Raw genomic sequence first — 11,204 nt, 5'->3', positions numbered from 1 at the left:
GGCTTGACATGATGGGACTTTTGATAAAAGATGAGGCTATATCATGTATTTCTATAGAGTTGAAGAAGGCATCGCTCTACACTGATGTTGCGCGCATGTCAACGAGTAACTAGGTGTTCTATTCATGATCGCACAATCCGCCTCCATCATCTCCGCCTTCTCGAATGCATTGCAAACACAACCCATTGTTCCATTCCCGTGCTTCCTTTGCTTTGTCAAACAGCAAGTACAGTGCTCTTGGTAATGGACAGTTACTGCTTCCTGCACACGCATGTTTGAGCCTTTCTCTAGCCTGAGTAAATCTCGACAAGACCTGCAAGACTGAGCAAGTTGCGAAGCACCCAACAGTCGGCCAAAGTTCTACTGTGCGTAGAATATCAAAATACTCAGCTATTCTCGTCTTGCTAGTGTAGTAACTGGGTAGGAGTTGAGTGTTACGACAAGGGTGGCACTTCTTTGCCTCGCCAGGAAGATTTCGACCGCATTGAGTACACAAAAATTGCCTATCATCATAGCATCTAGAGTTCTCCCGCAGAAGATGCTCCATACATTGCAGTACGGCTTCGAGTTCATCTAATGCCCGCTGGATGCGCTTGTATAGGGCTTCTAGAAGGCTTTAGCTACTTCGTGTTATTTCCTAGCAACCATTGTTCACTTACCCGTAATACTGAACGGGAGTATTGACAATAATTCCTCCTTTTCCCATTTTGATGAGAATGATAAATCTAGCTGAAAGACAGCTTCTCGTGATATATCTCTAAACTCTTTGGAGTCACCAAATATGTAGGCTGCCAACATCTTAAAGCCAAACACCTCGGCGCTGGTGTCATTTGTCCTCCCATTTCGAAGCCATGTAGTAGTCCAAAGGCCCAAAGATCGAGTCAGATCATACTTGTCGCATTGAATAGCAAGCCGAGCCAAACTCTTTGCGCTCATTGTGTGATCTGTAATCTTTCCTTGGTAGTGGAGAATCCGTAGGATCGATCCCATAAGCTCAGGATCGTCGTCTTTTAATTCGATCACAGGAACGCCTTCCAAAAGCAATCGCTGGCCTTCTAGAAAACAGCCACTGAACATGCTTTTAAAGACCGGTGAGGCGAGTCGAAGGATATTTGCCGAGACGCGGAAGTCATGGTTACCTTCTTCAGAATGACATGCGCATCTTAGAAAGACGTCGCCGTCAGGATCCAGTAGCACTGTTCGATGTATCTCTCCTGCTTTATTGTAGGGGGTTTGTTGTTTTTCTATGATTAAGTCAGAATGAGAAGAGTTTTCTTGAGAATTGCTCATGGCTAATATGATAATTTGAAACAATCGGGTCCTGCTAGAATACAATCTAAGGCAGCTTAAAAATAAAAGAACATTTCTAAAATGTTAGTTACGAGAAAAGTATTATCTGAGCGCACAAAGAGTGGCCTAACATCGGTCGTCAATTGATGTGTAACAAGGCCGGACTGCATGGCTGACGGTAGCATCATCACATTTTACTAGGTACGGCTCTCATCCCAAGGGTCTCAACGTCATCTCAGCTCTACTCTAACCACAGCATTTCATACTTAGCTTTTCCAGATGCTACTGCAAATCTTTTAAGAAGCTATTTCTTCCTAAGAATCGTGGTTATGGTTGGTGGTGGCCTGAATATAGTAGTACAGAAACACCGCCTGCCACTCAACTAGCTTACATAATGATATATCACCAACGTTTACTAATATTTCCTTTTTTTAAGTTTTATGTAGTTAAGTGGGTTAGAAGTATAATTCCAATCTAACCCAGAACACGTACGATTACAGCGCTTTCCAACCCTGATAGTAGCGGCCTTGATGGAGCCTGAGCACTTGGTACGGCTTCTTGAAGATCTATCACCTAGTTAGTCACGATAGGTGCAATGGGAAATACACATGAGAAACGTACCAAAATTCCCAATCTCAAGTTCCAGGAATTCTGGAGCTTTCCAGCCATAGCGCATGCTAGAACGCTGACATATCTTATCCATAAGCGTAATCGCTATAGATCAGGTTTCTGAAAAACATGATTTTTACTGTCAATGACTCTTGAAACACAAGTTTTGCTTAGACGCGTCAAGAAAACGGCACTTCTTAGCAAAAAGGATGAGCCCTAAATCGATCTCCTGGCACCGCGAAGACAAGTTTTTCAGAGCTATATCTAAAATGCTCATTATTCTAGCATACAGCGTGTACCTTCAAGCTGATGGTATAGACTATGTCGTACAACAGATGACACATATTTTTCTTCCAGCATAATGCATATCTCTATTTGGGCATCTGGATAGCACTAAAACTTTGAAACTGCAAGCGTTGAGTTTGGTAATCGCGAGACTGAATCGAGAAATACTCAAAGTCGTGCTACTCAAGTCTCTACATAACATGCTATACATAAACTGCCCGCTGACAAGCACTCGTTATTATGACAACTACATTATTAGTGAAATTCAAGGTAAGCAAATGAATATAGAAAGCTGCTTTGAGGTATATCCATGTTGACGAGACGAAGATCTCTTACCTGCATGCCGCCCAGCAACAGTGTGTCTAGGACCGTGCCACAATCCTCAACTAGGTCGGCTTGACTAGGTACACATAGTATTTTAGAGTCTCCAACAGCATTTTGTACGTTCCACACCAAGTTTTCTCAAGGTCTCTTTAGCAATACCACAAGATGAATATCGCTCCCGAAACACCTAAATGCATTCATTATTCACAGATAGAACGCAAGTACTACTTTTGGAATTCCAAGTGCCCCGATCACATTCAGTTCTTAGAGTGGAACTCAAAACATATTAATCAAGTTCGGAGGTAGAAATTCCTGTCAACTTTCCTACACATGCGCATGTAACTGACCACGTATATGCGTAGTACTATTTCCGACCCCGAGATACAAGACATCATTGAGAAAGCCAGAGAAATGATACAGTGGCTTGCTCCGGAGTCTCAACCTAAGCTATCAAGCCAGCCGCCTACTTCACGCCAGCAGGCGATTCTGCCTGAGTCAAATGCATCTTTGTCCTCAGTAAGATTGGTAACCGTGAAGCAAGAGCATGCGCACAGGCCACCTACTACCTACCCACCAACGCCAAGATTCTCTCATAGTATGCCGCCCTGGGAACACCTTACCTGTAAAGATTTTGAGCAAACCCCGGAAAGATTTCGCTCTGATCTACATGCGCTACTCAATTAGGTTACTTAACTACATAGGATAATTATTATGTTAACATATCACGTCTTACAAACTATAGGATTCGTTCACGAAATGCTTATGATTAGACACTACACATAACTAACGGCACTTAAGCTCCTCCATGATGACATTGTGCGTGGCTCTGGCGCAGCGTTTGGCGAATAAAATAACGGCTTGAAGCGCCACGCCATAATTTCCACATCCGCTATGTTCCAGTCACGTGTCGACATCGTATTATGAGCCTTTTATTTGCTGGCGTAACAAAGACCACGGTGACTAACTGAGTTGGTGAGTGTAATTAACATTAGATAAAGCCTAAAATTACTGTCGAGCTCGTGCCATGGTCTCACTTAATACAGCTTTGCCAGCAAATGTGCGATGTAATTATGTGGTGGATAATAGTGCAGCCAATACAGCTATTAGAAGCCTCGTTCACTATATTTTCGAAGGACTTGTCTCGTCTGCTGTTTTACTTTAGGCATATCAGACGTTAGAATTTGTGTAACTAGAAGTTTTCAGTTGTTAAAACTAGTTGCGGAAAAAATCGTATATATTAACTAGGTGGGGTGTGATGACAATTACGAAATGGAAACGTTATGTCTTAGATAACTAGACTCACAATAGTTTGATGGAGTGTCTAACTATACGCTCAAGACTTACATGTAAAGCTTTATATGTAGACATAGATCAGATTACATATTGTCGCGGCAGAGCCTGTATTCATGACTGAAACCTGAGCTGGAATAGGGAATAGTGAAGGTGAAGGAGCTGGAAACAAGCGAGCCATCTTTACCGGGCCGATACTGAACTGGTATGAAATGACGGAGCCGGAGTATTGTGTACCCGAGACTGTAGATAAAAGCTGAGCTCAAGTAAACTTTGAGCTCGACAGACAATCTGATCTTTTGTCCACTGAAGTACCTTTATCTAAGCTTAACTTCTCCTCCACATATTGTGTTTGATCAGCTAATGGACAGTGGAAAAAAGGCAAAGAGCTCGAACGTGAGGGACAATGTTTTCCACGGCTCACTTCAGCGTTATCTCTAATTGTGGCAATAATCCCTCCAGCTCACTGTACGCAAATCAAACTTCTGTAATAGAAATCACTTGTCCACAACGCTCTTGCCATGGCTGTGGCCAAGGACCTTCTTCCCTGAACAAGGCAGCCTTGGCTAAACGTGTTGCATCTCTACAAGATGAACTGCATCGTTAGTTGTGAATGTTTAGTCGTTCTCTATACGGAAGCCTTGCATATCTACAGTCAGAGAGTTAGTTATATAGCGAGGAAATTATAATACAAGTGTGTGGTGTGCGATGTTAATATACTTGGTCATTCACTTACTTATACAGATAATCGGATTCGCTAGCTCAATCCTCAGCTAGCACGATCGCGAAGCAGCATCTGTCGCTGATTTAGACATAATCCATAGTCGTTACCTAGTGTGGCAAAGACTAGATAGCAGCTATAAACTTACCCCTGATCAGCAAATCAGTATTCTATTACGATTTCATAATTGACGGGTGTCCCGCATCACCTATATAGCTGTCTAAAACCTTACCTAACGTGTACTAGTTCTTAGCAGGGGCGATACAGTGTCTGACTATGGGTTATCAAGACTTATTCTTGTTAGGATTGGTTCCACTAAGCTAGCATGAAACATGAAATCTATGGCTGATTAGAATTACTTAAAATAAGACCCTTTATTACGCAGAGCGCAACTTTACGTATCCGATCTTGATCCCGTCTCTAAAAATCTAAAAAGGCAAAATCTTTCTGTCTTGTTCGATTTCGGGATGTTCTAACAAAAATTCATCCATGCGCATCCTGGTCTCCAGTAGCGTGGGTCGCTGCTTAGGGCTCTACGTCAAACAATTGGCCGTCAGAATCTGCAGCTCTCTCGAGTGTCTCGCGGAAGTTGGAAACCCCTCGACTGAATCAAAAGGGTTGAAGGCACTTGCATGCGTCGACCCAACATCACCATTGGGGCCAGCGAAGTAGTCGTAGCGGCGTTCGGCACCAGATACTAGACGACGGGACCCGTCAAGGTCGTGAGTGCCGTTTGCAAGCAGGTTATAAAGTATGTGGCCACTTTCCCCCTATAGTCAGTATACCACAGCGTACGAAGCAGCAGCTAAAGACTTAGATTTGCTGTACGTTAGTGACGGTAGGACGGCGATGGAGGCGAAGGACAGCGATGCGTGCGAAGGATCAAAGTACGGAATGGCAGTGCGAGTGCAGGATCAGTCCAACTTCTTACTTGTTCCCACAAAGCATTACATGCGTCCATGCGGCTAGCCTCGGCCAACTAGACCGTGAGTTGCCACCTGCATTGCGCGGTCACATCACTCGACATCACAGTCAGGGTTAAGCGACACGGTCCTGCAGTCCGCAGCCTCTTCGTTTCGAGAATGTAGTTACGGGCTAGGCTGCATATTCGATCGTGCCGCAACACGGTGAGGTGTTTAGGTACTAGGATGCAGTTCGTTGTGATCTTGCATACGCGAGTGTTGGTGCTTTTATACGTCATCAGCGTGTCGCAGGGGTAGGACCACAGTGCGACTACAGGGCGGAGGTGCGAGCGTAGGACGCCTAGCCTGCCTTCGCACACATCAGCCCAACTACTAACAGGGCTAAAGATGTTCATGCAGAAGTTCGTTCATCTAGATATGGCTCTGCATGAACAACCAATCAGTACTCGCACCAGACACGTTGCAGGTGGAAGGCCACGTCATGTCCGTGTCGAGATTTATGCTGTATCACAAAGAGGAAGGTGACTTGGACTCATGCAGCGCTTTGCAATCCTTTCTAACAAACTAGATCCAATCACATTCGGAGCGATACTTGAAGTAGCAGTTGCTCTTTCGTCTCCCTGCCTGTAGATGTGGCGGATTAACTAACTAGTTTGACCATGTTAAGGCGCAGCGCAACTAGTAAAGCGCACGGACTGCCCGAGCCGGGACCCTCGGGCCAACGTCGCTACCCAGCGCCAAGCACCAACCTCCTCTATTCCTCCCTTATCTTCGTCCCATCCCCCTCACCATCCCCGTCTTCAACTTCGTCCCTCCAACCTCCACCCCGACTGACCGACAACGATCCTGACCTTCGCTACGCTCTTTATCTTTCAACCTTTTCCTTTTTTTTAACGCAAAAGCAAGCCGTCTACCGCTAGGCACCAAACCGTCCGTTTCACCTGCATGGCGTCTTGCCCCAGTACGCTATCCACTTAGGCCCTTTACATAGCGAATCAGTCTCGCAATCCATGCGTGGTTGATTCTTGTGTCTTGGGAGCGATACCCGAACAAGGCACGTGTTGTGTGAACAAGGCGGGCTTGAGCGGTCTACGATTTGGCGATTGCTAGCGCGACAGAGTCAGGGCTGCTCTTTGCCACCGACGCGAAAGCCCGGGCGGGTGGGTTTCCTTTGCAGCTGCATCTCGCTTGCTCCGTTGCAAAGGGGTACATTGTGTTAAGTAGTCGCATTGTGTAGAAGGAACTAACACATAATGATAACTATCCACACACGCCATGGGGGAATTCCCGCTTTGGCGTCTGCCACCCATCCTCCACACGAACCACTGCTTTGTACACTAAAGATTTTGAATAAGGGTGTGCAGTTTGGAGTGATTCTTGAACTTGTTTTGCCAACCCATGGCGTTGCTGACAAGCGACTCTATCAGCTTCACTGTGGAGGAGACAACCTTGTGCCTGGTGGGAACTCGCTCGCGAAAATGGACACTCTTTCGCATAAATTATCGCTATCATTGCTTCGGTATGGGGAAACTCGGCCCGGAACGCTGTCGCTGTCACTCAAGCAACCATGCCCTCTATGGTATCCCGTAGGACTTAGCAAGCTCGATGCTGATTTTCGAAAACTCTTAGAGCTGGCACGGTCACCAGCAATCCACATTGTTTTTGACATTGCATGGCTGAGTGACCAGAACTTAAAGGAACTTAAGTGTATTCTCGGAGGCTCTCAGAAGTTCATTAGTGTTCCAGTTCTACCAGAGCTCAAGAAGTCGCATAAGGAAGTAGATTGGCTAATCATCAACCATATGCAGGATGCCGCTCCTGAAGCTTGTGTTCCCGCTGAAGACCAGGCGTCTGTGGTTATATCCATCGAGCACGGGGAGATTAAAGCACCTCCCTTCCAAGACGAAGAATACGACAGACCCCCTCCATATGCGCATGTATCGAGTAAACGATCGAGACACGGTGAGTATTCTAGTTAGATGCTGTATCAAGATGTGACTGACGTGCATTGCCTAGCTGGCCCTAGTCTAACGCTCGATGCGCATGATTTGAAGCGCGCTACTCCTGCGCCATCGCTTTGCGCCGAGTCCACCGCTTCGTCTTGTGCCACCGCTCCAGTAGACCTTTTTCAAGAAGCTGTTACTTCCGCCGTCAAAAAAGTGCTCTCACACTTGTTGAGGAAAGAGTTGTTAAGGAAGAAGAGGCTGCTGAGGAAGAAGAAGCTGTTGGGGAAGAAGAAGCTGGCACAAGTGGTTATGAAAGTGTTCCCGCAGGTGTTAGAGGAGCTTCTTCAGAAAACATCTGCTGGTCACGACGATCCGACCCACGATCCGACGTTTAGCATAATCAAGGGAGCTATTAAATCGGCCTATGAATCTTATGGTGAAGTAATGGATAACAACCTCGATCAATCTCTCAAATCTGCTAGCATTGAATTAGAGGAGTTGAATGTCGAGTTAAAGGGTGATTTGGCAGCTCGTGCAGAGGATGAAATGGCTAGTTGCAATGACCATCTCAATGAAATGAAGGCAGAGTTTGATCAAGGTGTAGTAGAACGCGTGGGCGTTTTGGAAGATTATGCTGATAAGGTAGTGCTTAACACTATGGATCGTTTGAACGGGCTTCTCGACCCTGTTCGCACTCGAGTGTTGCATGGAGGTGGAGACGTCCCCTTTGCGTCAGAGCAAAGTCAGAGGGCCATGTCTCTGCCCGTTTCGAAGGATGACAAGGAAAGAATTGCAAAGGTAGCATGAATCAGAAAGACGCTATATGACTGGATCATTTGCTCTTATAATTTGGACGTTCATAGTAATGTGTGTAACTACGGCAGATAACCGCAGCCTCCAATTCCACCCATCAACACCGTCGGGCACCTGTGGCGTCAATACGAGCGACATACCTGCGATGCCATTCTACACCTGCTCACTGTCCTCCATTGCTGCTGCTGCCACCACCGCCGCAACCTCTCCTGTCCAAGGTAACGCCCAATCCGTTCCGAAAAAACCCACAAAATCGTCTCTACCCATGCCTCGCTCCCTTCACTCCTGAGACGAATACAGAACTCCCTCTGCTGTTCGGTTGGGCGTCCAGGGCAGTGACAGCCTTGCATATGCGTGGCATGTCCACTTGAAGTCATTGATAAGTGGTAGGACTTGGTTTAACTCTAATCTTTTTGATGAGTTCTAGGTTTGGCTTGTAGATCATGTACGCGTTGCTTTTGTTACGCGCAGCTGTCGCTCGATTTGCTAATATCAATTTGTCCAACAAGCCTAGTGCGGTAATTCCATGATGCAAGAGGGTAAGAGGTCCGTCCAAAGAGGTATCCATTAGTGCAGGTCGTTAAGTATAAAATCGGGTGGGCGAGCATAGAATGCCATTATGGCATCCATACGCTACGGTCAGGGTAGCCTTGCAGCAGTGCATCTCTACTCCATGAGCTCATTCCGTTGCTGCTCAGAAGCGCAGATAGGCCTCAACACCAACTTCTCTCCCCTGTAGAGATACGCGAGCGGCAAGCCGTCAAGTACTCGAAGCAGGCACTCGCCCTTAGCTGCGTCTGTGCTTGCTGTGTCAGCCAAGACAACTTTGCCCAAATGCTTTGCTGTCCTAACGAACCATGTCTTCATATACCAGCTCTCGAACATGCCTCGGGCTTGTACATTATTCACCCAGCCTAGCTGCTGTGACTCGCCCAGCAGTTCCAGCCTCGTCAGCCGGGTCGTGGTCAATACAGACTCGTGATCAGCCTTAGCGAGGTAGTTTTCACATCATATGCTTCAGACAGACCTCCTTGCAAACTGTGTTCACGATCCACGTTGTCGATAATAAGCAGGCAGGTAGTATTGTCCGTCTGTGATTACCAGCTCATGGCGTGCTTCACGATAGCGTCAATACCGTCTCCGCCGCCTGGAGCATACGTTCTGCTCGCCTTGGGTATTTGACGTTGGGAAGTCTTACTGGCGCACCTGGAGGTGCTCCGCTTGATGCTGCCCTCGCTCCGGCCGTCCAACCAGAATACAGCGCTGAACCGGCAGTGGTGTGGACGAGCAAACTTCACCGCCAGCTGTGTCTTGCCGATGCCCCCCCAGGCCATGTAGTACTGGTAACTGCTGTCGTTCATTCGGCTTGTGTTTCTGGAAGAGCTAGATGAAAAGGATTTAGGACTACTCGAGAAAATTAATCTCCCTCGACCTATGAAACCTTAAAAATTTATAGTTATGTAACGTTACTGTACATAGAAGGTCTGTGCCTCTAACCTTGCCGCTACATTCAGCACATATTATTACTTACTTGCCGATTCCACCGCGTCCACTCCTTGCTTCTTGATAACTTGGAGAAGCTCCTTACATGGCATATGCTGCTGCCGTAGCTGCCGCGCACGGTTGCCAAGGTTTGTTCTCGTGCGAGTCAGCATAGTCGCATATACCTTGGATCACTAGGCACGGAAATTTGTCCATTAGGCTAGCTGCTTCCATCTTAAAGCATATTACACACTAGTCCTGTGCTACGTGGTCTCGAAACTGGCCAACAATTGATCACCTCGTTACCCGGTGTAATATTGCCATAGTGTATATACAGATCTGTCGCCGTCCGAGATTGTCTTTTTATCTATCTGCTATGACATGCATCGCATGTCTTGCCTCCAGCGTGATTATAGATAGGTCGACTCGCACAGGCAGCGTCTACAAAAGTTTGATGCGTAAGGCTAACAGGGTAAGCCATTAAGCTCGCAGGGCCCTCCATTGGCGATTCCATCGCTGCTGTATCGCGCCAATCTGTCACTAGCCAGAGTACATACTGCGAATCAAACACCTTGCGCCGTATTTGGGATGACGCCACGTTACTTGAGTATGACCCTCTGAAAATCTCCAACCAAACCTTGCAAAATGCTCACCCTTACACGTGTGTAACGTGATTGCGGTGCAGCGTTTCGTGCCGCATCCTTCGCTCTGCTTACTAGCTAATTAGAGGCGCAATCAATAGTGTCAGCATCTAGGATCATGACACAGTGATACAAAGCCGAAACAGTGTGGCAAATCTAGAAGATAGAAGACAACAATATATTGGTAAATGATAAGCGGCTTAGTAATAAGTACATATATTGCTTTGACTATCATGGCTACTTGTAAGGGGCTGCGCTCCGGGGAGCAATCGCGAGGTACATATACAAGAGGTTGTATGCGATGAAGAGCTAGTTACATATCTGCTTTCTTATTTTAGAACGGGCGGGCTGAACTTTAGTGGATATATCTAGCTAGGGTAGCGTACACTGTAAAACTTATTACACATACCAAAACGTTACAAAATGATCGTCTGATAAATCAGGTACGAAATTTGATGCTCTGAAGTCGGCCTGGCTAGAGTTCAAACCTGTGGCTCTTGGCCTCGAAAGCAGCGTGAGCCTTAACAAGCGACCCCTTGCTGTTTGCGGAAGCCCTGCCAACGATTGCCAAGCCTCTCTTGGAAAAATATGACCCTCTTCTAGTAGGTTGGCTGTCAGCAGTTATGAAAGATCGTAAGCTAATAAGACAACGATGCTCGTGATTGCTAGTCCGACCACGGGCAAGCTTGCATTAACGGAGATCGGTACTCTATACACACACAATTTATTTACGCCCGGCGGCCGAGCCGAAAGGGCTACTAACGCTAGTCTAACTTTACACTTCCTACGCTCAGTCTTGGTCTCCCTAGCCCATATGTCTTCTTTGGCCCACTTCTTTATATAGCTTATTATCTAAATCAGAGCCCTTACTTAATACCTT

General features: G+C 46.4%; 4 protein-coding genes across 4 annotated transcripts; 2 read left to right on the top strand and 2 right to left on the bottom strand.

Annotated features, from left to right (window-relative positions):
- Positions 1–118: 118 nt before the first annotated feature.
- On the bottom strand, positions 119–1,290 carry COCCADRAFT_109665 (uncharacterized protein; the record flags this gene model as incomplete). The annotated part of the gene is made up of 2 exons (XM_007719259.1): positions 119–606; positions 660–1,290. The coding sequence occupies 2 exons, from the start codon at positions 1,288–1,290 to the stop codon at positions 119–121; spliced, it is 1,119 nt and encodes a 372-aa protein (XP_007717449.1).
- A 1,383-nt stretch (positions 1,291–2,673) lies between these two features.
- Positions 2,674–3,192, top strand: COCCADRAFT_109669 (uncharacterized protein; the record flags this gene model as incomplete). The annotated part of the gene is made up of 2 exons (XM_007719258.1): positions 2,674–2,810; positions 2,871–3,192. The coding sequence occupies 2 exons, from the start codon at positions 2,674–2,676 to the stop codon at positions 3,190–3,192; spliced, it is 459 nt and encodes a 152-aa protein (XP_007717448.1).
- A 3,503-nt stretch (positions 3,193–6,695) lies between these two features.
- On the top strand, positions 6,696–8,195 carry COCCADRAFT_109658 (uncharacterized protein; the record flags this gene model as incomplete). Its single annotated transcript, XM_007719257.1, has 2 exons — positions 6,696–7,404; positions 7,459–8,195. 2 exons carry the CDS (start codon positions 6,696–6,698, stop codon positions 8,193–8,195), a joined length of 1,446 nt encoding a protein of 481 aa, XP_007717447.1.
- Positions 8,196–9,298: 1,103 nt separating this feature from the next.
- On the bottom strand, positions 9,299–9,856 carry COCCADRAFT_30452 (uncharacterized protein; the record flags this gene model as incomplete). The annotated part of the gene is made up of 2 exons (XM_007719256.1): positions 9,299–9,642; positions 9,733–9,856. The coding sequence occupies 2 exons, from the start codon at positions 9,854–9,856 to the stop codon at positions 9,299–9,301; spliced, it is 468 nt and encodes a 155-aa protein (XP_007717446.1).
- Between the last annotated feature and the right edge of the window lie 1,348 nt (positions 9,857–11,204).

The sequence above is a fragment of the Bipolaris zeicola genome (genome assembly GCF_000523435.1).
Source record: "Bipolaris zeicola 26-R-13 unplaced genomic scaffold scaffold_293, whole genome shotgun sequence".
Taxonomy (NCBI): domain Eukaryota; kingdom Fungi; phylum Ascomycota; class Dothideomycetes; order Pleosporales; family Pleosporaceae; genus Bipolaris; species Bipolaris zeicola.
Note: the sequence above shows the minus strand (reverse complement) of the source record. Positions and strands in the feature narration are given on the sequence as shown.